This window comes from Sparus aurata, chromosome 18, assembly GCF_900880675.1.
Source record: "Sparus aurata chromosome 18, fSpaAur1.1, whole genome shotgun sequence".
NCBI classification, from domain to species: Eukaryota; Metazoa; Chordata; class Actinopteri; order Spariformes; family Sparidae; genus Sparus; species Sparus aurata.
The window spans coordinates 28,515,742-28,538,689 of record NC_044204.1 but is presented as its reverse complement, the minus strand read 5'-3'; the positions used below and the strand labels follow the sequence as shown (position 1 = coordinate 28,538,689).

Below are 22,948 nucleotides of genomic sequence, written 5' to 3'. Positions count from 1 at the left end.
TAATTTACACTCCCTAATCACCCGGCCCTCTTTGTATTGTGCAGCCTGTTTTTTGATGTCCTACAGATTCCACTGCCCGCTCTTTTCGTTAATGAACTGATCTCAGTGGCCGGGGGGGTTGTGGGTGGAGGGAAATGACACTCCAGCTCGCTCTTTCATTCATAAATATAATACCTGCATTGTGGTGTAGTGGACGGGGAGGCGTGAGAGCTGTTTGTCATGCAATAGGAGGAGATCAAAGGGAACAGATTGCTGCTCCATCATGGCTTCAGACTGAGGGGCAGAACAGGATTTCATAAGGTGTGTCCGCCATCTTTGTGTCCTGTCTGCGCTCTGGGCCCTTTCCTTTTCCGGTCCCACGCCTTCCCCGCTGTGGCCTGCAGGGCACGGCTTGTCCAGAAATGAGATCATACCGGAGCAAAGGTGCCAAGAAGAAGAAGAAGAAGAAAAATGAGGCCCGGGCACTCCAAGACTCCCCTCTGCCGCCCCAAACACTCCTCCCACGTTGTGTCTGTGTGGGCAATGCCACACTACAAACACACACTCTCCAATGTAAACACACACACACCCACACCCTACACACACACACACAAACACAACAAGAATCATGCAGATTTCATTACTACGCTTTCACACACACACACACACACACACACACACTCTCTCTGCCAACTGTGTCCATGGACAGATTATGAGACAACAGGCACCTGGACGCAGACGTGTAAAAGCCCCCACAACTCAAAACACAAACACAAGCGTCACACACTGAACCACACAACGGACTGCAAACGTGTTTGTCTCTGAAATGCCATATTGTCTTTTTGTCTATCTTTAGTAGTTTTGTGTTTATTTTTAGTTACGCTGCTTCTCTTTGGGCTTTTTGCATCTCTCTGTGGACATTTTGTGTCTCTGTGCATGTTTTGCGTCACTATGTGGTCAGTTTTGCCTCTCTATTCTTCCCGTTTTGCATCTCGTTCTGGTTGGTTTGCATCTATTTCCAGACATGTTTCATCTCGATACCAGCCTTTTTCTGACTTTGTGCTCGTTTTGCGTCTTTTTGTGTATGTTTTGCATCTCTGTGGATGTGTCTGCGGATGTTTTTTTGTGTCTCTGTGGTCAATTTATGTGTCTTTGTGGACATTTTGCATATTTTTGTCGTTATTGTGCATCCCTTAGTGATTGTTGAACATATCTTGAGTTTTTATTCTGCTCTTAGTTGTCAATTATGCATCTCTTTAGCTGATTTTACCTCATCCTGGTTGATTTCTCTCTTGTGGTCTTTTTTTTTTTTTGGTCTTTGTGGTCGTTTCACGCCTCTCTGTGGACATTTTGTGCCTCTCTGTGGTTGTTTTGTGTCTCTTTAGCTGCTTTGCACCTCATTCTGCTGGGTTTGTATCTATTCTAAGTCAAGTTGCACCTGTTTGTCGACATTTTGCATCTCTTTGCGGAGGTTTTGTGGATCTTTACAGTCAGTTTGTGTCTTTTTCAGTGACATTTTGCAGGTGAAACCCCTCGCACCCCTCGGTCTGTGTCCAGTAGGCCCAGCAATCTATCCATGACAGTTTCATCCGATTTCAGTCAGGTTTTCCTTCTGTGTGAATGCCTACAGGAAATGCCAGGGGGACAGCTACACTCCCCTAATGTGAAAACACACACACACCTCCTACCCTACTGCACTCTTCAACGCCACCACCAGGCTCTGTCATCTTTGTTCTCCATCATCACAGCATGCCAAGTTATGCAAGAAAAAGTCTGTGCTACAACACTCAATATTTCAGAGCTTGGAAACTCTTTCGTACGCTGCAGTTGCTGTTTGTGAAAAGTAGACAAAGTTGCTATCACTTTTTTTTTTCCCTCCCACAGGTGTATGAGTTCATGGGAAACAAGAGAAAATGTAGGTTCAGTCGTCAATTAGGTTATAAAACCAACACTCTCTCCTCAGGTTGCAGCTATTCCTGGACTTCTGCTGTGTGAGGAAGATGTGTGTGATCTGCTGCCTCCTGGCGGCTGAACACCGGCTGCTCCGATTACATAAAACCGGGCTGTGTGTGTGAGTCATCACCCCCCAGTGAGGACAGATGGGAGGTGTGTGTGGTGTGTTTGTGTGTTTGTGTGTAGGACGGGGCGGAGCGAACAGCAGTGGACTGTGAAATAAGGGCTTTCCCCTCTCTCTCTCTTTTTTTTCTCCCTCTCTCTCTCTCTTTTTCCTTAGTTTTTTTTTTTGTGGGTCAGGAGAATCAGTTACAACACAAGTGAAGTGCTGTGACAGTAAAAATAGACCAGAAGGCTGCAGAGCTTCAGTCTTGTGTAATCTAAACTGCAGACGTTTGCTGCCATTCCCCTCCCTAATTTAAGGACTTTAAGAAGATTTACTCGGCTTCTCCCTGTCACAAAAATGAAACGTTTGTAGATAATTAGAGATGAGGATGGAAATCAGAATGGGGAATTGGTATTTCTGTCTTCATTTGTATGTTCCTGACATGCTGTTCAGCTCAGAGATCCCGGGGCTGCGACTGAGAGCATTTTTAGGGAAGAAATCATGATGTTAGCTTGTTGTTGTGAGCTGACGATGACACAGAAAGAAGCAAACATATTGTGCAACGGAGGGCTGCGTTGAGTGTGTGGGTGCAGATAAACGGGGGGGTGGTACGGGGAAGCTCGAACACCGGTTACCCCGCAGACTACCCTGTTCTCACGACTTCATATATAAACCACTCTTTTCTGTCTTTAGTAAAAAAGAAAAAAAGGAGGGAGGGGAATGATTTACAGAGCAGATAGAAAACAGGGATGGTGTTCGACAAAGGAACGGGCAGTATGCATATGTCTGGACCAATTTTATGTTAAATTTGGACCGTAGCGTGTGAGAAAATAGTAAAAATGAACATTTTGATTTCCCAGAGCCTTAAGTGATGTTGTCAGGAAGCTCTCTTGAGGTGGACAGCAGTCTAAAAGTCGAAAATAGATTTAGTTTATAATGATCGGAGCAGAGAAAGCAGCCGATCCCCACAGCAGACTGTGTTTCTTGAAGGACTCATATTGTAGAAAGTGAGATTCGTGCATGTTTTGACTGCAAAGCAGGTCTCCATGCTGCATACTGTAAATACTGAGCAAGTATCAAACATGCTCTCATACCAACTCAGTGTGAAGGCAGTTTGTGAAACAGTGATGAAACGTAACGTGGAGGATTCGTGTTCATGGACACAAATTGTCCAAATCGTGTCCATGAACATGAATCATAAAGGTGAAAATATATTTTCTTAACTTTAACCTTTAACTTCTGCTGTCCGGCTCAGCGCCCGGCTAACTTGATTGGGGATAAAGTAATTCAATCGTACGGCTTTTCTAGACCGAATGGCTCCATTTATGACAGTGAAAGTCATTTTGCGGGGGTTGTGACGCTCAAAATAATGTATCAACCCTTTTATTGATGCTTCTTTCACAATGTAAGCTTATGGGAAAAAGCTGTTTTGGGCCGCAGAGCTTCACATGACATTGTGTTTAAACAGACTGGCCACAACGAAAACTGGCTACAAAGCCTGGCGCTCTGTCTGACTGGGGGCTTAGATATCGTCAGAACTTTTACCATTAAAGTATGCTAACATTTTCTAGCAGACACCCAAAATTAACCTGATAATTAGCTAAATACTGGATCTTTAATTGGCCAGTCATCTCGGCTCTAGCGGATGCTGCAGGGTAAAAAAGACATTACAAGTAAGAAGTAGGAATTATTTTTCATTGTGACACAGAGACTAAAAGGTATATTGTTTTATTTGGGTTTAAATCTTAGACAAAAACAAAACAAAACACAATCAGCAATGAGACAAACCTACAAAAGGCTGTGAGGGAGAGCTTGCACACGGGAATGAACGGTGGAGGGTGAAGGAGGAGTCGGGACGCTGAGGTCTGGTCTGGAGTGGTTACTGAATCATGTCTGTCAACAGGAAACGGAGCCGACGAGAATGAAGTGACAAACAGAGCGGAACCGAAAGATAAGAATGTAAACTGGTGAAAACAGATTAATATGGATGTGGATCGCTCCACATGAAGGGAGACGGGGGGGAGAAAAAAAATGCCTGGCAGGTTTGTTATCACCCTGAACAGTTGTAAGGAAAAGAAATCCCGTCAGATCAGAGCGGTGTTAAATACAACGTAACGGTAAACATGATATCCCGACACTTTAAACACAAGGGAACAACTTTGACTGGACTAATTGTTTTAAGGCTGTTATCTGCGAGACAATTATGTTTATGCATACTTTATCTTATGTATAATCTTACGTGTAATATGGTGGACTGGCAGAAATGTGAGGCTTTCTTTGGAAGTACAAAAAAGCTCAGAGTGTAACATCACAGTGACTGGTTGCATTGACCACTTTGGTTTTACAGCTTCGTTTTTTGCATCTCTGTTTCTCCTCTCTCTCAATCTCTCTCTGTGTCCCTCCACTCTTCTTCTTCTTCTTCTTCTTCGTCGTCTTTTTCTTCTTCTTCTTCTTTAGAAGGTGTGTGGCCCCACGTAGATGGAGAGTCGGAGGGCGGAGCTGGTCTGGTAGCTGCCCTGGTAGCTGAGCAGAGGGTTGACCGACACCATCTCCAGGTCCAACGTGTACTCTCTGGGCCCAGACACGGCGCGGGCCAGCACCAGCATGGCGCTGATGTTATTGATTTGCTGGAGAAGACAAAACAAATGTCACTGAGCACATTCACGCAGCAGATTCTGATCAATACCACTCACATATGCATATAATAAAGGTCCAGTGTGTCAGATTCAGGAAGTTGGATCGGCAGAAATGTAATATGAAACTACGAATTGTGTTTTTGTAACCTTACAATGAGACTTTTTTTAATCTACAGACGAACAGGATCCTCTTCCACAGAAACAGCCATGTTTTTCTACAGTGGCCCAAAATGGACAAACCAAACAGCGGCTGGAGACGGGGCCCGAGCCTGAGGTTGTTCATTTGTTAGCAATCAGCAAACGCACTGCAAGTTGTTAGTTGCTAGTTGCCACCTAATCCTATACAGAGATCCTTGAAATATAAAACTACATCAACAGTTAGCTTAGCTTAACTTAGTTTGCCATGAAGAACAGAAAAAGGGGAAAATAGTGAACTTGGCTTTTCTCAAAGGAAACCAAACTCCACCTATCAGCACCTCTGAAGCTCTCAGATAAACAATATAAACTGGGATGTGACGGTTTGTCATTTGAAGAGGCGCAGATGGAAAGCAAAGTTTATGACCCTCCTGCGAGCTTTCCATTTAGAAAGTGTATCATGTTTTACAGACTCACTGCTCACTCTGACTGACTGTAGTCACTGTAAATAAGTCTGCCTTGGAAAAACAAAGTTGAACAGTTTTATAAAGTCGGACACGTAGGAACTATTTGTTCGTCTGAGAAGTTCTATTTTTGTTTGGTTATTCAAGCATTTTCTTTTGCTAGAGCGCTAGTTTACTTCCAGGCATATTTAGTTTGCATAGCTAGTATTTTGATTTGTTTTTGTTTTGGGTAACAACTTAAATGATAGAAGGGTCAGAGGACCATGATCTGTTTTTTTTTTTTTTGCCAGAGCACAAAGAGGCGTGCAGGAACTGTGATTTTATTTGTTATTTCTTTGTTTGTTACTTTCTGGAAAATAAGCCATGAACACCGAAGGAACTTTGAAAGAACAATAACGCATTTTTCCTGCATACATTACAAGCCCATGGTGCAAACTTGGCCCTTTGATTTCAAGTTTGAAATACAATATAATGTTTGATTTTGAATTTTTGACAAATAAAAAAACATACATTTGGTTGTTTTAGCGAAACAAATACATCTCCAGCTCGTCTGACATTCAAGCTGATCAGCTTTTAGTTTATTCAGCCATTATAGCAAGAATTAATTTGATAAGAAGCACTGATATGACTGAATCAAATATATATATTACCCCTCACTCAGATTAAAGATTTTCTCAGCAGTTGCATAAACAACTTGAACAAACCATCACACTCTCCTCTCTCTGTAACAGCTCTCACCCTGATGTAGAAGTCTCCGTTTTCATCACCGGAGCGGATGCGGAAGGTGTTGTACGCCCCGGGAGAGACGCTGGTGGCCTGAATCTGGAAGATGTCGGAGGGGACGGAGCGCTCCGAGGTGATGCTCATGTAGCGGTGGACGATGGAGAAAGGCAGATCTCGACAGAGGGGCTTGTTGACGGGACACACACAGCGGCTGCACACACACAAGGAGGAAAAAACCACTTGAATTGTGCAGGAAAACATTTAAGGTAGTTCACGAATCAGCCAGCAGAGGGAGTGAGATGACTGATGAGAATTCAAGCAACTATTGAACAGTAGCCATTTTTATCTCAATGTTTTTCTAAAAGACATTTAATATTAAATCATCTGGGATATGTTAATATTGTCCCACACCTGTTCCCAATCCAACACTTGTCCACTCTGTGATAGTTTTCTTACTGGAGCGTGCTCAAAAGAAACATTTGGACTCAAACGTGGAAAAAGTAATTGGCGTAATCTCGCAGTTTGAGCCATACTCAATACAGGGGCTGATTATATTCTGAGCTGATGGCCAGCACATATTTCACTAAGTGGGAAAAGGTGTGTGAAAGTGTGTGTTTGTGTACGAGCACACACAAGCTTTCACGAGGTGTCACTCACTTCTCAGACACTTGTACGTAAGGGTCCTGGCAGCGGTTTGAGTCCACACACTGGTACCGCCCGTGGATGTTCACACAGGTCTGCGTGTCGGTGCACTGATGTTCACCTGTTTCACACTCGTTTATATCTGCGGGAGAAGAACGGCTCAGAATCGAACAGGAACAGGACAGAAATAGACCGCTGTCTAAGAATGATTATTGACTCAGTGCAGCGTTTGTGACTCTGAAAGCACAGAGAGGTAGGTGTTCGGTCTTAGGGAGGAAATGGAGGCGGGCGTGCTTACCCTGGCATAGTCTGGTGCCTTGCCGCTGGTATCCTTCTGGGCACACACAGGAGAACTTCCCTGGTTCGTTGACACACTGGTACTGGCACAGGTAGCTGGAGTAGCTGCACTCGTCGATGTCTGTCAGTATACAAGGTCAGGTTTTATTTTTTTTGTCCTCGCTGGAATGAATCCTTCTTTACAGGCGGAGTGGGGTCTCTTACCATTACAGGCAAAGCCATCAGGCCCGAGCTCGTAGCCCTGATCGCAGCGACAGAGGAAGGTTCCGTACGTGTTGTAGCACCTCTGAGAGCAGGGGGCGCCCATATCACACTCATTCACATCTGAAGGGAGAGAAGGTTGATTGTATCGTGTAAACACAGAATGCTGTGTGACTAATTTCAAAGAGCAAACACACCCAAAAAGACCTTTGACGGTTTCTGGACCAAAAACATGAAATGAATGCAGAAATCAGAAGAATAGCTTCCCATTAAAGTAAACAATGTGAGCACAAATTCTCTCAATCAGCTTGTTGTTGTTAGCGAAGGGGCCCGAGACGGGAAACGCGATCGTCGGCCTGTTTTCTGTTGCAACAGTTTTCATTTATTCACCAAAGAACTGTTTTTTTCTCACTGGTTTTAATTGAGGCAGTCTCTGTCGTAAAGAGGTAATGACACACACTGTACGTCTGTACAGTAGTTATAATTAAGCATGATTGAACCAATATGTAATGGCAGGCGTTGGATTGTTGCTAACTGATCAAAACAACAACTGAACAGATAAGAGAAGTTCTTTCCCCAAAATTAAACTTAAACACAAGAAGCCTCTTGGATGAGATGTGAAACGTCTTCCAGAAACTGAAACACGTCCAGTTGCCGACGATACACTGTTACCTATGTGACCATGAATATAAGAAAGAAGCAGATAAATCCTTTCAAGACTTCATGATGGAAAGTTTGATCAAAACTGATGAACTGGAGATATTGTCTTTTTTATTCCATGTATTCTTCCAGCAGGCTTCACTTCACTACACAACCCAGCCCCAGAGTTCTTCCTCTCACCCTAACACATTAGTTTTGGTGTCTAAACTTTCACATTTAGAGGCTGTATCATGTATCAGGCGTTCTTTGTAGATGCTGTGTATCAGCAGATAGACCAACTTGTCCTGGTCAAAACCTGCCACCTACATAACCCACGATGAATCTCAACCACTGATGGACGTTCAGTTGTGTTGTGCTAATATTGTCTAAAGTAGCAGATTGAAGGACTAGAGGGGTCACATCTTTCTAACGCCACATCCCCAGATTTTTATTGCCATTTTCAAACTTGTAGTCTTGATCCAGAACCAACACTGACTCAAGTACGTCCCTTGAGCGCCCTCTAGAGCCACAAACAGCTTTAAACACCTTTTTTCACCCATGGAGTTGTTCTCCCCAATACTGAAAGACTTAATTAAGATTATGTTCACCCGAGAGTTTGATTACAGTCATTATCTATTCACCATCAAGCTGATGGACAGTCAAGTGGCGTTTCTTAGTCCACAAAACATTTCTGGAGCTTCACAGCAAAACAGTGTTACAGCATTCTCCTAAATAACTGAAGTAGATTGAGACTATCTTGGCAACTCCAGTGAAGATTTCGGCTTTAAAAGGGTGTCGATAACATCTTTTAAAATCAATTTGTGAATCTCAGGTATTCCAGAAACTTGGAATATGCCTGACAAGCTGTATGGAGCCATTTAATCTTTTTTTTTCAACAACTCTCCATTAACTTCCAACGTTTGCTGCAACGCTGTTTTGCTGTGAAGCTCCAGAAATGCCTCTAAACTTCCCTTCGACTTTCCATCAGCATGGAGGTGAGCAGATAACGGCTAAACTGAATTTATGGGTAAACTGTTTCTTTAAGATTTCCCAACCACATCATTTTTAAAGGTGTTAATTATTGTCAGGCACTTGACAAACCCTGAGTCAGATCTCTGTAAGGCTGAATCTGATTGGAAGCTATCAGTCGAGCGTTCAGACCTTTTTGCCTTCTGGCTACAACAGTTTGAGTCTTAAATCAGTAGCAGAAGGCGTCACTCACCAATGCAAGAGCGGTTGTTTCCTGCCAGCTGGAAACCAGGTTCACACTGACAGGAGAAGGAGCCGGGGACATTGACACAGCGATGTTGACAGTACCTGTACCTGCACTCATCGATGTCTAAGAGAGAGAGAACGAAGGATATTCAGGTCAGCCTCCAACTTCATCCAAACATTTTTCTGGGTTGTCATATTTCAGCCCGCAGACAGATAGACACGGATTATCTCACCAATGCACTCGGTGCCAACCTTGCGGTAACCGTCCGGACACTGACAGGTGAAGGCCCCCAGCGAGTTGATACACTGCTGACTGGGCTGGCAGTCGTGTTCGTCTCGCTCACACTCGTCGATGTCTGCGTTTTGTGGGGGCAAAGTGAAACAGGGACACGCATGTCAGAATGTGGTTATTGTGAGCAAACGCACCATCGTTCAAGCCTGACAGGAAGATACAGTGTTCCTGTCGGAGGGCAGACGACGGCCACTCCGTTCGCCTCATTTGCACCCGACAGCTGAAAATATCACATCATGTTGAATCATGTTTGCTGTCTCATGCAGGCTGACGAACACCCGTCCCCTCCAGCGGGGCTAGGTTTCTCGCCGCAAGTCCGGTTCTTAAAACAAAGCAGCTGCTCTCGTGTGAAATCTTCCAAATTCCTTCGCTGTCTGTCTGGCTGTCTGTCTGTCTGCCCCCCTGGACTCATACTCACTCACACCCACACAGATTGCACCAACATGCTGCCTCCAGTCTCAACACCTGCTACGGCCACCTGTCCCTCGCAATCTGTGGCCGCAGACAATAAATTTACACAATCACACACACATAAACATGCTTAATGATCTCTCATCCTGTGGCCACCTGTCCACCTCCAACCCCCCGGACCCTGCAAACCAGACACCCACCCACACAGCTGTCTCCCTGCGACTCGTAGCCCAGGGGGCAGGGGTTGGTCACGGTGGGCGTGATGGCGGGCTCTGGAGCTGGGAAGACTTCCGCAGTGTGTGGAAGGCACAGGTACCCTCCGTAGTGGTTGTAGCACTTCATTTGCCCTTTGCAGGCATCTGGAATAGTCTCACACTCGTTTATGTCTGATGGGAAACACAGAGACGGAACTTTAGGGGCTAAAGACCCACCGGATGATCAAAAACTGTTACCGCATGTGAGAATAAGGTGGTGCGATGGAACCAAACGCAGGTAAAAAGAGACATTCTACCTTTGCAGTGCTCGGTCTGAGCGTCCCAGTGATACCCATCTGTGCATTCCTGCAAAGAGCAGCAGAGAGAGAAAAGGAAGTGTGAGGAAATGATGGAAAGAAAGATGTGAACAGGCCCACCGAGCCAAGGAGTTGCATAATGTATTCATAATACATAATAAATCCCCAGTAGTAGGACATGAAAAAAGACGCGGAGGATAGAGAGACTTGTTTCCTCCGGGCCAAAAAGACAAGAAGTCTGCTGCTGTTAAAGGATTTGTGACATTTTTAGCTGCTCTCGTGAGCCAAACGTCACTTCAAAAACACCGAATCTAAGGCCACTGTTTGGAAAAAGGGTCATTATTATTGCGGAAAAAATACTGCAGCTGTGAGCTGCATGGAAAGAAAAACGCAAGGCCTGAAGAAACATGGAATTAAAACTAAAATTACCCCCAGCTATGACTGCTATAAAATGTTGGCAAGGGGAGAACGGCTGTGGAATATTAAAAAAGAGAGAAGAGAGAAGGTCGAGGCCAAGATTTCCACACACAAGAAAACCAGTAATATCAGCTGAGCCGTGTGATATATATAGTGAGCGAGAGAGAAGGAAGGAAGGATGCAAATACAAAGAAAGGAGTACGCGAGGAGAAGAGAAGGAGGGAGAGCGATCCGTCCATCCTTACCGTGTAGGTGTCACTTTCTTTCGGTGGCTGCGAAATAGCACTGCGGAGGAGCACAGACACACATATGCACACGCACAAGACTGACACACAAGCGCCCTGCATACTAATAGACTAATTTGTGTGTTGGGGGGGGGTCGGGTCAGGAACACACACGTCAAACATGCACACGGGCGGACACACACGCACGCACGCACGCACACACGCACAAACACACACGGCTATCAGACAGGTAGATGAGAGAGGCAGCCGACGTTGTGATGTTCAGAGCAGCCAGGAAGTGGTTTCTGTAATTCTGAGAGAGAGAGAGAGAGACAAAGAGGAAAGACAACGTTAGAAAACGCAGAAACTGGATCAATTCAGTCTCACACTGGCGCTGTAAGCTGCAGCTGAAATGGATAAATCAACTTTCAAGCCAATTTTTAAGTAGTCGAGCGAGAACACAAACAGTCCGAGTCCTGGACTCGGTTCACTGTTTGTCAACCAAACAGTCTCCCCTTGATCGCAGCAGGAATAAATGGAATGAACGAGCGTGCCAGGTGAAAACATAAACATCGTGACGTTCTCCATCCTTGTGCTGAAAATAACAGAGTCAACATCACAGAAATACTTTCATATTGGCTGCTCACAGAAAGCCCTCTGTGTCTGCAGACTGGCAGACTACAGCCCGGTGGAATGATCGTCTCGCTGAGTGCTGCCTCCAGAGGTTCAGTTTTACTGTGTATCGCAGCATCACACATAAATCCTGGCTATTACTTGCATATTTTACAAGAGTCTTGTAAAGAGATCTCGTGCTCAGCTGCTTCACTTACTTAGATAACTGTCCTCCCGTGCAGATGCTGTGTTGTGTTGTTTGACATACTGGAGGGCCTAAGAAGACATCTGTGGTGGACGGAAACTAAGTGGTCGTCCATTTACCACAACTACTAGATATTTCACTTTTCCTGAGTATTTCCATTTTGCAATACTTCTATTTTACTTCTACTTTCTATATTTCAACACTGAAACTAGTTTTTTACTTCAACTATTAAGGAAACTTTAATCACATGTTGCTGATAACACTCCAGTAGACTTGTGAATGTGAGAGGCGCACTTGTAACGAGGTTTCTATACTGCAGCATTGCTACTTAAGTAAAGGATCTGAGTACTTCGCCCCCCGCTGCTCTCTTCTTTCCACCATGTTCTGTAAAACTGTAGTATATTTGTGAGGTAGATTCGTAGTGAATTATGTTTGCGGAGTCTTCTGATGGACTGGGCTTTTCTCCCAGCAGAGAAACAATCAGTCTTCAGTTTATGTTCCTGGAGAGAGGCTATAAGTGTTTAAGCTAAACATAAACAAATCACCTATTCCGGCTCCCGCTGACTGAGCGCTCGGAAAAGGCCGGCCGATTCAAGGAATTAAGAAAAAAAAAAATTTGAAGCAAGTGTTGTGTAAAGTCCGCGAGCTCCGGTTAAAGTACATGACAGGAAAGTTATAATCACTGCCTGTCTACGTGCACAGACACACACACACACACTCTGATGTAAACTCCTGAGGCCACAATCCCAGGCAATGCTCGCTGGTAGATTTCGTTTTCGAGACAAACAGAAGGCCGCAAGGTGACGTGGACACCCTCAAATACTTGATGGATGACATCACGCGCCATTTGTGACCTTTTGCGTGGTGAAAAGCAGCAAAACGTGCCTTCACCCTGTAAGCCCAGACGGTAACACATACCACGGTGCAATCAGACGGCCGCAGTACGTGACCTCTCGGAGTTGGCCCAGCGGCGACTTACAACCAGCAAGAATGTGACCGAAACCACCCAAAAACAAACTGACCATCCGTCCGGGGTCCAGTCACTCACTGGCTACTGAGTGTGGGCAGTAGGGATGCATGGGTGTTGTCCCACTGCCGCTGGAGATCGAGTGGCGGTGGACCTCTGGAATGCCCGTGGCAAGGATGTGGGAGCCAGTTCCCAGCTGGGATGCCCTGCCATGGCAGTGGTTCCCAGAGTATCAGGTTCTGGGAAACCCCCCATGGATTCACATAAGAGGATAACTGGTGCCAAACCTCCAGCCACTGCTCCCGCTAACCCCTCATCGCTCCTCACTGTGTAGGAAGATGTCAGAGAACGTGGCTCAGTCCAGTAACCTAATTGTCTGGGTTCTGACTGTAACACCACATCACCACGATCATCATTTATGTCATATTTCAATCAAACTGGCTGGATGTTTGTTGATTCCAGCTTCACAAATCTGAGGGTTTGCTGCCTTTTTCTTGTCACATATGATAGAAAATAAAATATATTTTACTTTGAGACTGCTGGTCTGAAAAAACAAGACATTTCTAAGATGTCACTTCGGGCTGTTGGAACTGGTGATGTGTCTTTTGTACTACTTTGACATTTTAATATGTAACATCTCAGTATTAAAACGTCTAAAACCGACTTAAGTTAAATATTTTGTAGAGTCCAACAAATACTCAATTCTTGGGGCATTCAATGTGGATGCACTGGCCCATATATACACATATTCAGTGGTTATCAAACCCAAAGACAAAGATACAGTGCCGATAAAAAGTATTCAGCTCCATTATTGTTTCCCCAATGGAATCATGGTCAATACACACAAAATATACAAAACATAAAATTTACAAAACAGAACTCTTTGACGCCGAAGTGAAAACAGGTTTCTAAAAACTAATGTTAATCAAGTGAAAATATATAATGTTAAATAAGTGATTGCATAACTATTCGGCCCCTTCGAGTCAGTATTAAGTAGATACACCTTAAAAAGTTATAAATTACCCTCAGCATCTTTTTTCTGCGTTATAATCTTCTTAAATAGAAGAGTTTTGATATCGGAAAACATGGCAATGCAGATATTGATTGATAGGCCAACTGATAATATCGGTCGGGCTCTAATATTTTGTCGAGCTGCTTCCTTGTTCAATGTTCCACCGCAGAGAAATCGATCATTTTAATCGAGGTAACGTGTTTTGTTTGGTCGGCAGTCAGAGAGCGATGGAAGGAACTCCCAATAAATCATTAATTATAGCCCTGGTTGAAACCTCAACTATTACTGACATACAATACCTGTTGTGTTTATACAACACCTGTCATAATAAAATAACTATAACCTGACATAACGACCATTTGGGGCTCTAGTTGGCCTCAGGAACAGCAGGCTGACCCGTTTTTTAAATTCACACAGTCAGCACAATTTATCAAACTAGATGTCAGCCTGCTCATAAAAGTGACCACATGTGGACCAGGAAAAACACACAGTTGGACCACACACACACATACAAACACACACGCAGCAGGATGGTCGTGGGTTGAGGTGTATACACAGCGAGCTTTGCGTAGTTCTGCTCGGCCGTGCGTGGCCGTGGAGCGGCCTGAGAACATGGTGGCCCGGCGCTCTCCAGCTGCGCTCTGTTACCGTCGTGGCCCTGAACCTGAACGTCCACAACCAGAGGGTCACCGTCTCACACACAGTCCCGCTCCTAACTACTCGGCGAGGGAGAAATTCACACACTGTTAACTGTGCCGAGTCCCTCCTGAGCCGTCTGCATGCGCGAAGGCTTTTTAAGGGCTGTGATGTATTAGTGTGTGCACACAATGTGGCACAAGATGATGAGCTGCTCTCTGGGGGAACTGCGCTCCTTCCTGTTGGTTTTGTAATCCCACCTGAGTCATTACAGTGACGCTGGAGATGTCACATGTTAGCTATTAGGAGTGTAAACAGTGATAAAGCACACTGTCAAAAAGGAATAAGGCAGCAACCTAGAATTTCTCTGGTGTTTTCTCTGTATATGATCCTGTAGCTGGCACCTGTTTCTCTCCCTTCACCCAGATTGTCTTGCTGTAAGTTTCCCCCTGCTGAGATTGTGACACCGACTTTTAAAAGTTGTACAAGAGGGATGAGGTGGAAAGAGTTTTGCAACATACTGTACAATAAAACATGCCCTGTGACTCACTGCCTCTCTTCCTGTCTACCCCCCTATTACAGTCTGAAACGCAGAGCCAAGAAGCAAACTACACAGACTATGGGCCACGTTATCTTGGCTCTCGCATGGAGCCAAGTGTGGCTGAGAGAGCAGAGCACAGCGGAGCACAGCAGAGCTGCAACTGTGACGTGTAGGGCCTGAACCAGAAAAGTGGCCAAGAGGCACATCTCACCTCCGTTACTTCTCTTGTAAAACTCTAGTAAACATGATAAGGCATCCAGCCGTTTCTGTTTGACACTGCTAGCGTGGATATGAGACGTTAAAGTAAACTCACGGCGAATCTTTTCCGGGTGGGTCCTCTGTGTGTCGGCGTCCCTCTGACCAGTGTGTCCTCCTGCTGGCTGCGGTCGTCCCGGCTGGGCTGGGCGTACAGAAGTGGTCCCTTCAACTCCTGCCTGTGTGACCCTGAGAGAGTGAGTGGGGAGACCGACAGCTGGAGCAGCTGAACACATGCAGAGGGAGGGAGGGAGGGAGGGAGGGTAAGAGCAAGAGGCGAGGAAGAGAGAGAGAGAGAGAGAGAGAGAGAGAGGGAGAAGAGAGGGACAGCCCATTCTTACCCCCCCGCTCCTCATCCCTATCTGCCCCTCCCCTCTGGCCCCCTGCACTGCCACCCTCCACTCTCCAAACCCCCTCTCGCTGACCCCCCAGGATGCAAATTCCTGGTCTGCGGCCCAAATACCAAAATTCCAAATCCGTCCAAATCGCAGGCGGCGGAACAACAACTCACAGATTCACACACTTGCCCCCCCATCTTCTTACAAAATGCCCCCTCTTACTGGTCCCACAACACACCTGGTTTCATTTAAACTAAACCCCTGCAAAAGCCCCAAGCTCTCCCACCCTTTTTTTTTCCTCCCTCCCTTTTTCCCCCTCATTTACCCCCCATCTATCTATACTTACCTCCCCCATCTTTTCCCTTCTTTTTTTTTTTTTTCTTTCTTTCTTTCCATAAAGCGACTAAAGCCTTCGCTCTCGTCCAATCTGACATGCAGGTTATTTATAGACGGGGAGAGAGAAGTTAATGGAATGTGGACAAAAATTAGAGAGTGGAAGACAGAGAAAGAAAGAGAGAGAGAGAGAGAAAGAAAGAGAAAGTGTGCGTGTGGAGACGGATTCGGAAAATGTGTCATCTCATTCGGTAGAATGAAGCGGTGGCTCTTTCTGGGATACAACACAGAAAATGAACTACTATCACTATTCAACTGTGCTGCTCTCTCTTTATGCGTGACTAATCCATTACTGCGTGTGGAATCATTTCCGGCACAAATTTTTTTTTTCTTCGTCTTTTTATGTTGCACACTGGTTAAGATGTTGCTTAACCTACAGTGCTGTGACTCAAAACTTAAAGGTCAAGCTTCCAGAGGTGGGAAGGAACGAAGTACAAAATACTTTGTTACTGTTCTTTAGTAGATTTTTCAGGTATCGGTACTTCACTTGAGTAATTCATTTTTCTGACAACTTTTTACTTTTATACAAATATTTGTACTTTCTTACATTTTCCCCAAACAGGCCTCTTGCTTTTAGTTTTTATGCATTTGCATTATAAGACTGATTACAACCTATCAGCGCATATCACACACGGCAGACACCGCAAGATGACCCGATGAAAAAGATGCAGCAACACCTAAACGGACAGAAAGGGAGGCTGAGACAGGAAGAAAAGGTGCGATAGTTTCTTGTATCTGCAGAGAACCTGCAGCCTTCTGCATGGGTTTTCTTATTTTCTCTATTTTTTTGCTGCTCAGGGCGTTTCATCAACCCAAAATGTGGCGTCGTGGGAATCAGACTCAACAATCAACTATTTTTCTGCTGCGTTTAGGAACAGCTCAGACAAATCCCACTGATTCTACCTTTTAGTTTAACAGTCTTTGAGTTGTATTAATATGATGTGAGATTCAGTTAGCTTTTCACGGTAGAAATGTCCTTCAGAGGGAAACTTTTTACTTTATATTTTGAGTACACTTCAAAGCTTCTACTTTACATTTACCTGAGTGAACAAGTTGAATCAGTTCTTCTACTCCTTCCACGGTCTTTTTTGACGCAAGTATCTGTACATCTACTTATGTAAAGAATGTGTGTGCGTTTGCCACCTCTGCAGGCTTCCCACAAAATAAAAGCCTCCTCAAAATTAAATGAGCAGCAGCCACATTACTGTAATTGCAGGCTTCATTTCAAGATACTCTAAGAGATACAACACCCATTACAAAACCATTGCCTGCATTAACGCTTAAGACTGAATACTCTTTAATAGAGACGCTAATGTTTAAATTTTCAGAGAGCGCATTCGGGCTATTTCTAAAATCATGGGAGGAATTACTGTATTTTAATCCTGTTCTTCAAAGTAAATCTCCACAGTTTGGCTTCAAAAACCTTTTCTTAACCTCAGATTGTTTATCTGTCCTGTGTTTCTGGGTGGTGGCAGACATGGCAGCTGTCATTACGGGGGATGTTGTTAAAAGTCACACAGACAACCCCCTGGCTGGACAAACTGTGGCCCCCCCCCCGGTTGGTCCTTTATTCCTGTGACCACACACAGACACCCCACACTCTGGCAGAGGTCTCACTTCATCACACATGTAATCTAATGTTTAGAATCTAAAACACTTACAGATTATACTATAATAAATCTGCCATGTTTACGTTCATGGTATGTTTCGTATCTCCTCTCTTTTTGTCTCCAGTCTCCATCCAGCACGCACGAGGTCACCAAATCTCGTTCCATGTGACATAGCGGATGAAACGATGAGATAAAACAGAATGACATTTTGATGAAAATGTGTTAATTTTATTTACAAATCAGATTTACAGACACTCGATTCAAGCAGGGAGGCTGAAAGTGAAGAAATTATCACCGCTGACAAATCGAAAACAGAGAAAGTGCGAACTGGAGGGGCTGAGATAACGGCATCAGCGGGTGGGGGGGGGGGGGAGAGACAGGGGAAAAAATAAGCAGGGGAAGAAATACGCTTCAGTCGTGAAACATTTTGAAGATACAGCTTTTGATGACGCCCATGTATCTGTCCCACACAACTTGGTGTCTGCGGGGCAGAAAACAAAGAGACAGAAAGAGAGAAAACTGTGAGTGAACGGAGCAGAGAGGTGCTGGAAGTCTCATGACAAACTGTTGTTGTGAAATCTGGGCGAAGAGAGTAAATGAGGAAATCGTTTGTCCACTCGGCGTAGTAGTGGTGAGGGGGGGTCTATGTTTCTTTTTATGAATATCTCTTTGTTAAGCATGTAGTGGTGCAGGGCTGTGTAAACCCTTAACTACATTCCTGAGTGTTTGCATGAGAAACAAGGTAACTACAGTTTAAGAAATCAGGGGCGAGATAGGGTGACACCCTCTGGCAGAACAGGGACGTTTTAACATACAACTTCATGCTGCAGCAGCGTTCAATAACTGCCAAAGTGTGTATCAGTATTAATTTATTGTTTAGTTTTCCCATAACTGTATTTTTAGCATGGGGCACCCCTTTGGGATGCGATAACCAAGGCAGGGTTGGTGCCAGTCTCTGCCTGATAAGCTGCCCAGAATAAAAAGCACATTAACTCACTTGAATGTGTCGAGTATGTGAGCCGAGTTGGTGTAGTGAGTGAGGTAGAGTTTCATGTCCGCTGCAGTCCATCGGTCCGAGCGACACGGCTCAATAAACTGGGGGAGAAGAGGGGAGGGGAGGGGAGGGGAGGAGACGTTACATCACAGTCTCAGAGGAACTGGCCTCAGAAAAACTGGCCGAATGATCCGTAAAAGTAAAAGCACACACCTTCTCCACAAGATCAATGAAGAAATCTCTGACATCTTTTGTGTTGGTTAACTTGGCAGCGATGTTGACAAGGCCTCTGGAAAGATTCTGTGGGGAAAAGAAAAAGGAATTTCCTTCAAAAACTCCTTTTTCATTTCATTCTACAAGTTACTGACTGATTGCATTTAGCACATCACGAGGGTGTGAGGTTTCTCACCTTGAAATTCGCCTCCATCTCATTAAAAGCTTTAGTCTTTCCTCTGAGAGCTGTGCAGACCAGACTGGACAGAGTGCAGGGAATGAAAAGAGAAAATGTAAATTAAAGATAGAAGATAAAATGATAATTAAAACCGGTGTGTTTTCAGCCATCAGCAGAAATGTGTAGGTTTCCGTGTGCTGCTGCTGTTACCTTTTGTGTTGATCCAGCAGATCTTTGTCTGTGATTAAAATCTTCAGTTCTTTCAGCTCTTGCAAAAACTCCTTATCGAGATCCACGTCCATGTCTTCCACCATGTTATCTACAAAGAAAACAGTCACAAATCAGTTCAAATGATGTGTTTTTCTCATTACTGTCATCACTTATTACTCTTTTTCTTACAACTATTATGGGATTACTCAAACTTCACTTGAAGCAATAAACATTTGTCACGCCATAATTTGGTGATTTGGTAACACAGAAATTCAAAATTCATCTTTGCCCTTATGATGATCTGCAAAACCTGAAGGACCTCTGGTGGTCAGTGGGTCTCACTGACGGAGGCAGCGCTCTAATAATAACCTGCACAGACAGCATACCTCTTGTTCTTATGTAAGACATTTATTTTAAGCCCTGTTTATATTTTGTCTTACCGTTTCAACGTTTTTTTTTTATATCTTTCCCTTAAATTTATCACAAATGTTTCATCGCTCTGTAAGCCTCAAACTAAAACAGATTAAGATAGTTCCAGATGATTAATATACTTGTTACATAACGGATTTAAAATGTTGTGCATGCCCCTTTACATCTCAGATAAAAATAAAAAAAAATCGCAGGAATCAGCCAAAGGAAACAAGAAAAAATACATCTGCTCACCGACAGCCCCCACGGTCCAGTTGTTGATAAGCTGCCCGGCACAGAAAGCAAAGTCCTGGAAAGTGAGATACTGCAGCTTTCTTTTTCCCGTCTCGAAGCGATTGTTGGCAAAGAAAACAATGGCAGCGTAATCCCTGAAACAAGCAGGGGAAGCATTATAGGAGCAAACAAAAAAACAAGACAACAAGATAGAACTTTATTTTTTGTTTTAAGTTTGAATATCCTTATCACGCATCTTTTCAGCTGTTTAGTCAACAACACAAAGTCATGTCGTAATTCAACATAAAACCAACAACAAAACAGATCTGAAGCAATACCTATACTTTTGAAAATAAATCCGGGGCAGGTGGGCTTCTGCTCTGTTCCTCTCACTGGTGATTACCTTGCAAGCTTGTCAGAGAGAAGAAAATGCTGACGAATGTTCTCCACCAGGGGTCCCTTCAGCTCTTCCACAACTTTGAAAACACGTTTGAAGTTGTCAAACTGAAATTAAAACACATGATGCAGGAGTTTTACTAAAAAACACTAAAAAAAACTGCGACCTCATTAAAAACCTGCCCAAGTACTTTCTCTGCAGACATTCAGCTGCCTCATCACAACATGTATACTGATCTCACTGCTGGAAAAATAGCAGATACGAAAAGACGGTAAATGAAAGTCTTTCAAGTGTCAGGAATTCAGCTTTTCACTTAATATAACGTAACTACAATAAAGCTGCCAGTCTAAAACTGAATGTCAGAGTAGGAGAAGTCACATTTCGGTGGTTTCATTATCTTTTAAATCAGTTGCAGGCTCCTCTGATAAATAGCTATCAGTAATCATTTTCAAACTCATAATATGCTGACAGATTAATATTCATTGTGGCATTCAAAATGCACTTATAATGCATAGCAGATGCACACATCCAAAAATCGCTGGACTAATAGTGTATTCAACTCGAACAAAGTCTGCATACTATGGCTCCCACTTAAGTGCAAAGAAGAAGAGCTAACAGTAGCTCGAAACGTCACTTGTGAGTCTGTGGATGTGCCAGTAAATTACACATTAACGGAGCTACAGTGTTCTCACCTGTCGTCTGCAGCTCTTCAGTGTCACATTTGTCTTTGCACTTATATCGTCCAAGTCTTTCTTGGTTCCTTTGGAGAGTTTCTTTCCCAGGACTTCACGGACAAACGCATCGTCGAAGGCATAGTATCTACAGCAGGAAATAAAAAAAGCCATGAGAGGACACTTGTGAGAATATATTCTCATTTATAGGAATGCAAATTCTAAGCAATTTAGTTGCGCTGATAGTTTGATTCTTTATTGGTAAATCATTAATATGATTATTAATCCAACATATGAAATATTTTGGACATTTTTTCATCATAAAACTGTTTAAACCACTGACTTTATCTGTACTCCCTGCAAAATTAGAGTAAGATAAATCAAGCTCAACAAAATCACGCCCATATTAAGGCTGCTAAATGACTAAATGTAATAAAATCAGTTTGTATTGAACATCTTTTTTTTTATGTGTTTGTGCAAATCTCTGAGTGTCGGTTAATTATTCGGCTTATTCGCTATGGTCTGCTATGCTAACTTCTAACTTGAAAGAAATACACATAAATCCTTAAATAAATGTTGACAATTACAAGAGAATCAATGAGAGCATCATTACTACACCTCTCGATGAGGATGGCTTGTCGATGAGGAGGGATTTGGAACAGTAGCTGGTTGGCTAGTTTGGCTGGACTGTACAGCAGACGCTCACACATCTGGAAAGTCCTGTATTGGTCCATGGTGTCACTCAGCAGAACATCTGCGCTTGCCTCACACTCCTCCATCACTCCTCCTTCCATTCGTACCTTCACTGCATCACTCACTGTTGGATGAATCAGACTCACTTGGTTTTACAGGGTTTTGTGGGTGATGTGTAACAACTGGTGCGTCTACCTCTAAATTGATACACCATCATACTTCACAATGGCTACTATAAAGGTGCAGGATGTGGATTTATGTTGCAGTTTTCAAATGCTGTAGCACATTACGCACATTAATACTTCCCAGTTTTTTTGGTTGGTAACCGTTTAAAAGAAAGCTATGTCCATTCACAGCAATTTAACATAGTACTACTGTACAGTGATGTTGCTTGATTTCATTCTGATGAGTAGTTTTCAGAAGAAAAAAAGAAGAAAGAATTTGTGTGGCAGCAATACTGATATTTCTTTATTTCCAATATTTCTTATTATCCCACAACCCCTTTAGACTTTATCTTATGATCCCTTGGGTGGTCCTGAACCCTGATTAGGAACAACTGCATCTGATTATTTTTTTTTAACAAACTCCATTAAAACACACAGGCTGCATTTTGAAAGTAAACGCCAACAGACCAGAACTTAGTAAAAGCAACCCTTCTCATGATTATGTTGCCTATCTGTGGTTTGATCCATACCTGTGTATCCATCCAACCACAGCTGGTAAACCTCTTCATCCATGATGGTGGTGTTACCCACGAACACATCCAGCTCCATAGCCATCTGTTGGAAGGCACAAGAGTTCAAGCAAATGTGTCAGGACAGTAAAATGTTTGTTTATCTTAAGTAGCTATCAACAAATAGCTGTGGGATTATTTTAAGAGTGCCAAACACAGCCGGTGTGTCATTATACCTTCTTTTTTTTTGCCTGTGTTGTCCCAAAGAGATCCAAGTACGAAGCTTCAATAAGAGCAGCCGTGTGAGGTATACCGTTAACTTATATTAGCTTAACTTAAAAGTCATTTCCATGGCGTCCTAATAGCTACTTAGCTAACTCCCCCCATTAACGGTTAGCTTCCTTTGCTAGCTACGTCGCAAAGTTAGCAGCGTCAGCGGACACTAAACTGACAACCAGTCAACAAAACGGCGAATGAAGACCAGATAAACACGAGGACATAATCCGGTAAATAGCAGACGTTTCTTTAAAACACGAACATGTAATAAATGGCAGCCTCCTGTCTGTATTGCTATGGGTGCGCAGTGTCAACAACAGCAGGCATGCTACTTCCGGTTTGTGACGTAACCGGAAGCGCTGTCAAGATGAGCCCTGATGGACACTGAGCTGAACACAAGGCTCAGGAGGAACATGTCAACATTTTACATAAAATACACCTTGTTAACTGTCCTTTTGTTAAGTTGTTAAGACTGTTTAAAGACGTTGATGTCTTCTACTATTTTCGGACAAAAAATCTTATCAGTTATATTGTTATTGTTATATTGTCCTATTGTCTTAAGTGCAGATAAGATGAATTTTGTAACA

General features: G+C 43.6%; 2 protein-coding genes across 2 annotated transcripts; both read right to left on the bottom strand.

The window, feature by feature from the left end:
• Positions 1–3,749: 3,749 nt before the first annotated feature.
• Positions 3,750–15,319, bottom strand: efemp2a (EGF containing fibulin extracellular matrix protein 2a). The gene is made up of 11 exons (XM_030396375.1): positions 15,132–15,319; positions 10,867–11,158; positions 10,205–10,253; positions 9,894–10,079; positions 9,224–9,346; positions 8,998–9,114; positions 7,140–7,259; positions 6,937–7,056; positions 6,654–6,780; positions 6,012–6,207; positions 3,750–4,665 (listed from the first exon to the last, which is right to left on the bottom strand). The coding sequence occupies exons 2-11, from the start codon at positions 10,966–10,968 to the stop codon at positions 4,492–4,494; spliced, it is 1,314 nt and encodes a 437-aa protein (XP_030252235.1). The 5' UTR covers positions 10,969–11,158; positions 15,132–15,319; the 3' UTR covers positions 3,750–4,491.
• Positions 15,320–17,615: 2,296 nt separating this feature from the next.
• Positions 17,616–22,734, bottom strand: fibpa (fibroblast growth factor (acidic) intracellular binding protein a). Its single transcript, XM_030396376.1, has 11 exons — positions 22,322–22,734; positions 22,107–22,191; positions 21,338–21,536; positions 20,741–20,867; positions 20,055–20,155; positions 19,673–19,806; positions 19,010–19,118; positions 18,818–18,881; positions 18,622–18,708; positions 18,412–18,509; positions 17,616–17,895 (listed from the first exon to the last, which is right to left on the bottom strand). The coding sequence occupies exons 2-11, from the start codon at positions 22,189–22,191 to the stop codon at positions 17,826–17,828; spliced, it is 1,074 nt and encodes a 357-aa protein (XP_030252236.1). The 5' UTR covers positions 22,322–22,734; the 3' UTR covers positions 17,616–17,825.
• Positions 22,735–22,948: the final 214 nt, after the last annotated feature.

What these genes read in the sequence shown, in the direction of transcription:
- efemp2a (XM_030396375.1), bottom strand. Translation starts at nt 10,968, where the DNA reads ATGCAGGGCGCTTGTGTGTCAGTCTTGTGCGTGTGCATATGTGTGTCT. An exon ending in GGTTGGCACCGAGTGCATTG is followed by an intron (nt 9,115 to 9,223) that starts GTGAGATAATCC and finishes TCTCTCTCTTAG; the next exon opens with ACATCGATGAGTGCAGGTAC. An exon ending in ACGGAGACTTCTACATCAGG is followed by an intron (nt 4,666 to 6,011) that starts GTGAGAGCTGTT and finishes TGTCTTCTCCAG; the next exon opens with CAAATCAATAACATCAGCGC.
- fibpa (XM_030396376.1), bottom strand. Translation starts at nt 22,191, where the DNA reads ATGGCTATGGAGCTGGATGTGTTCGTGGGTAACACCACCATCATGGAT. An exon ending in CTCTCTGACAAGCTTGCAAG is followed by an intron (nt 19,807 to 20,054) that starts GTAATCACCAGT and finishes TGCTTGTTTCAG; the next exon opens with GGATTACGCTGCCATTGTTT. An exon ending in CACATACTCGACACATTCAA is followed by an intron (nt 17,896 to 18,411) that starts GTGAGTTAATGT and finishes TCTGCCCCGCAG; the next exon opens with ACACCAAGTTGTGTGGGACA.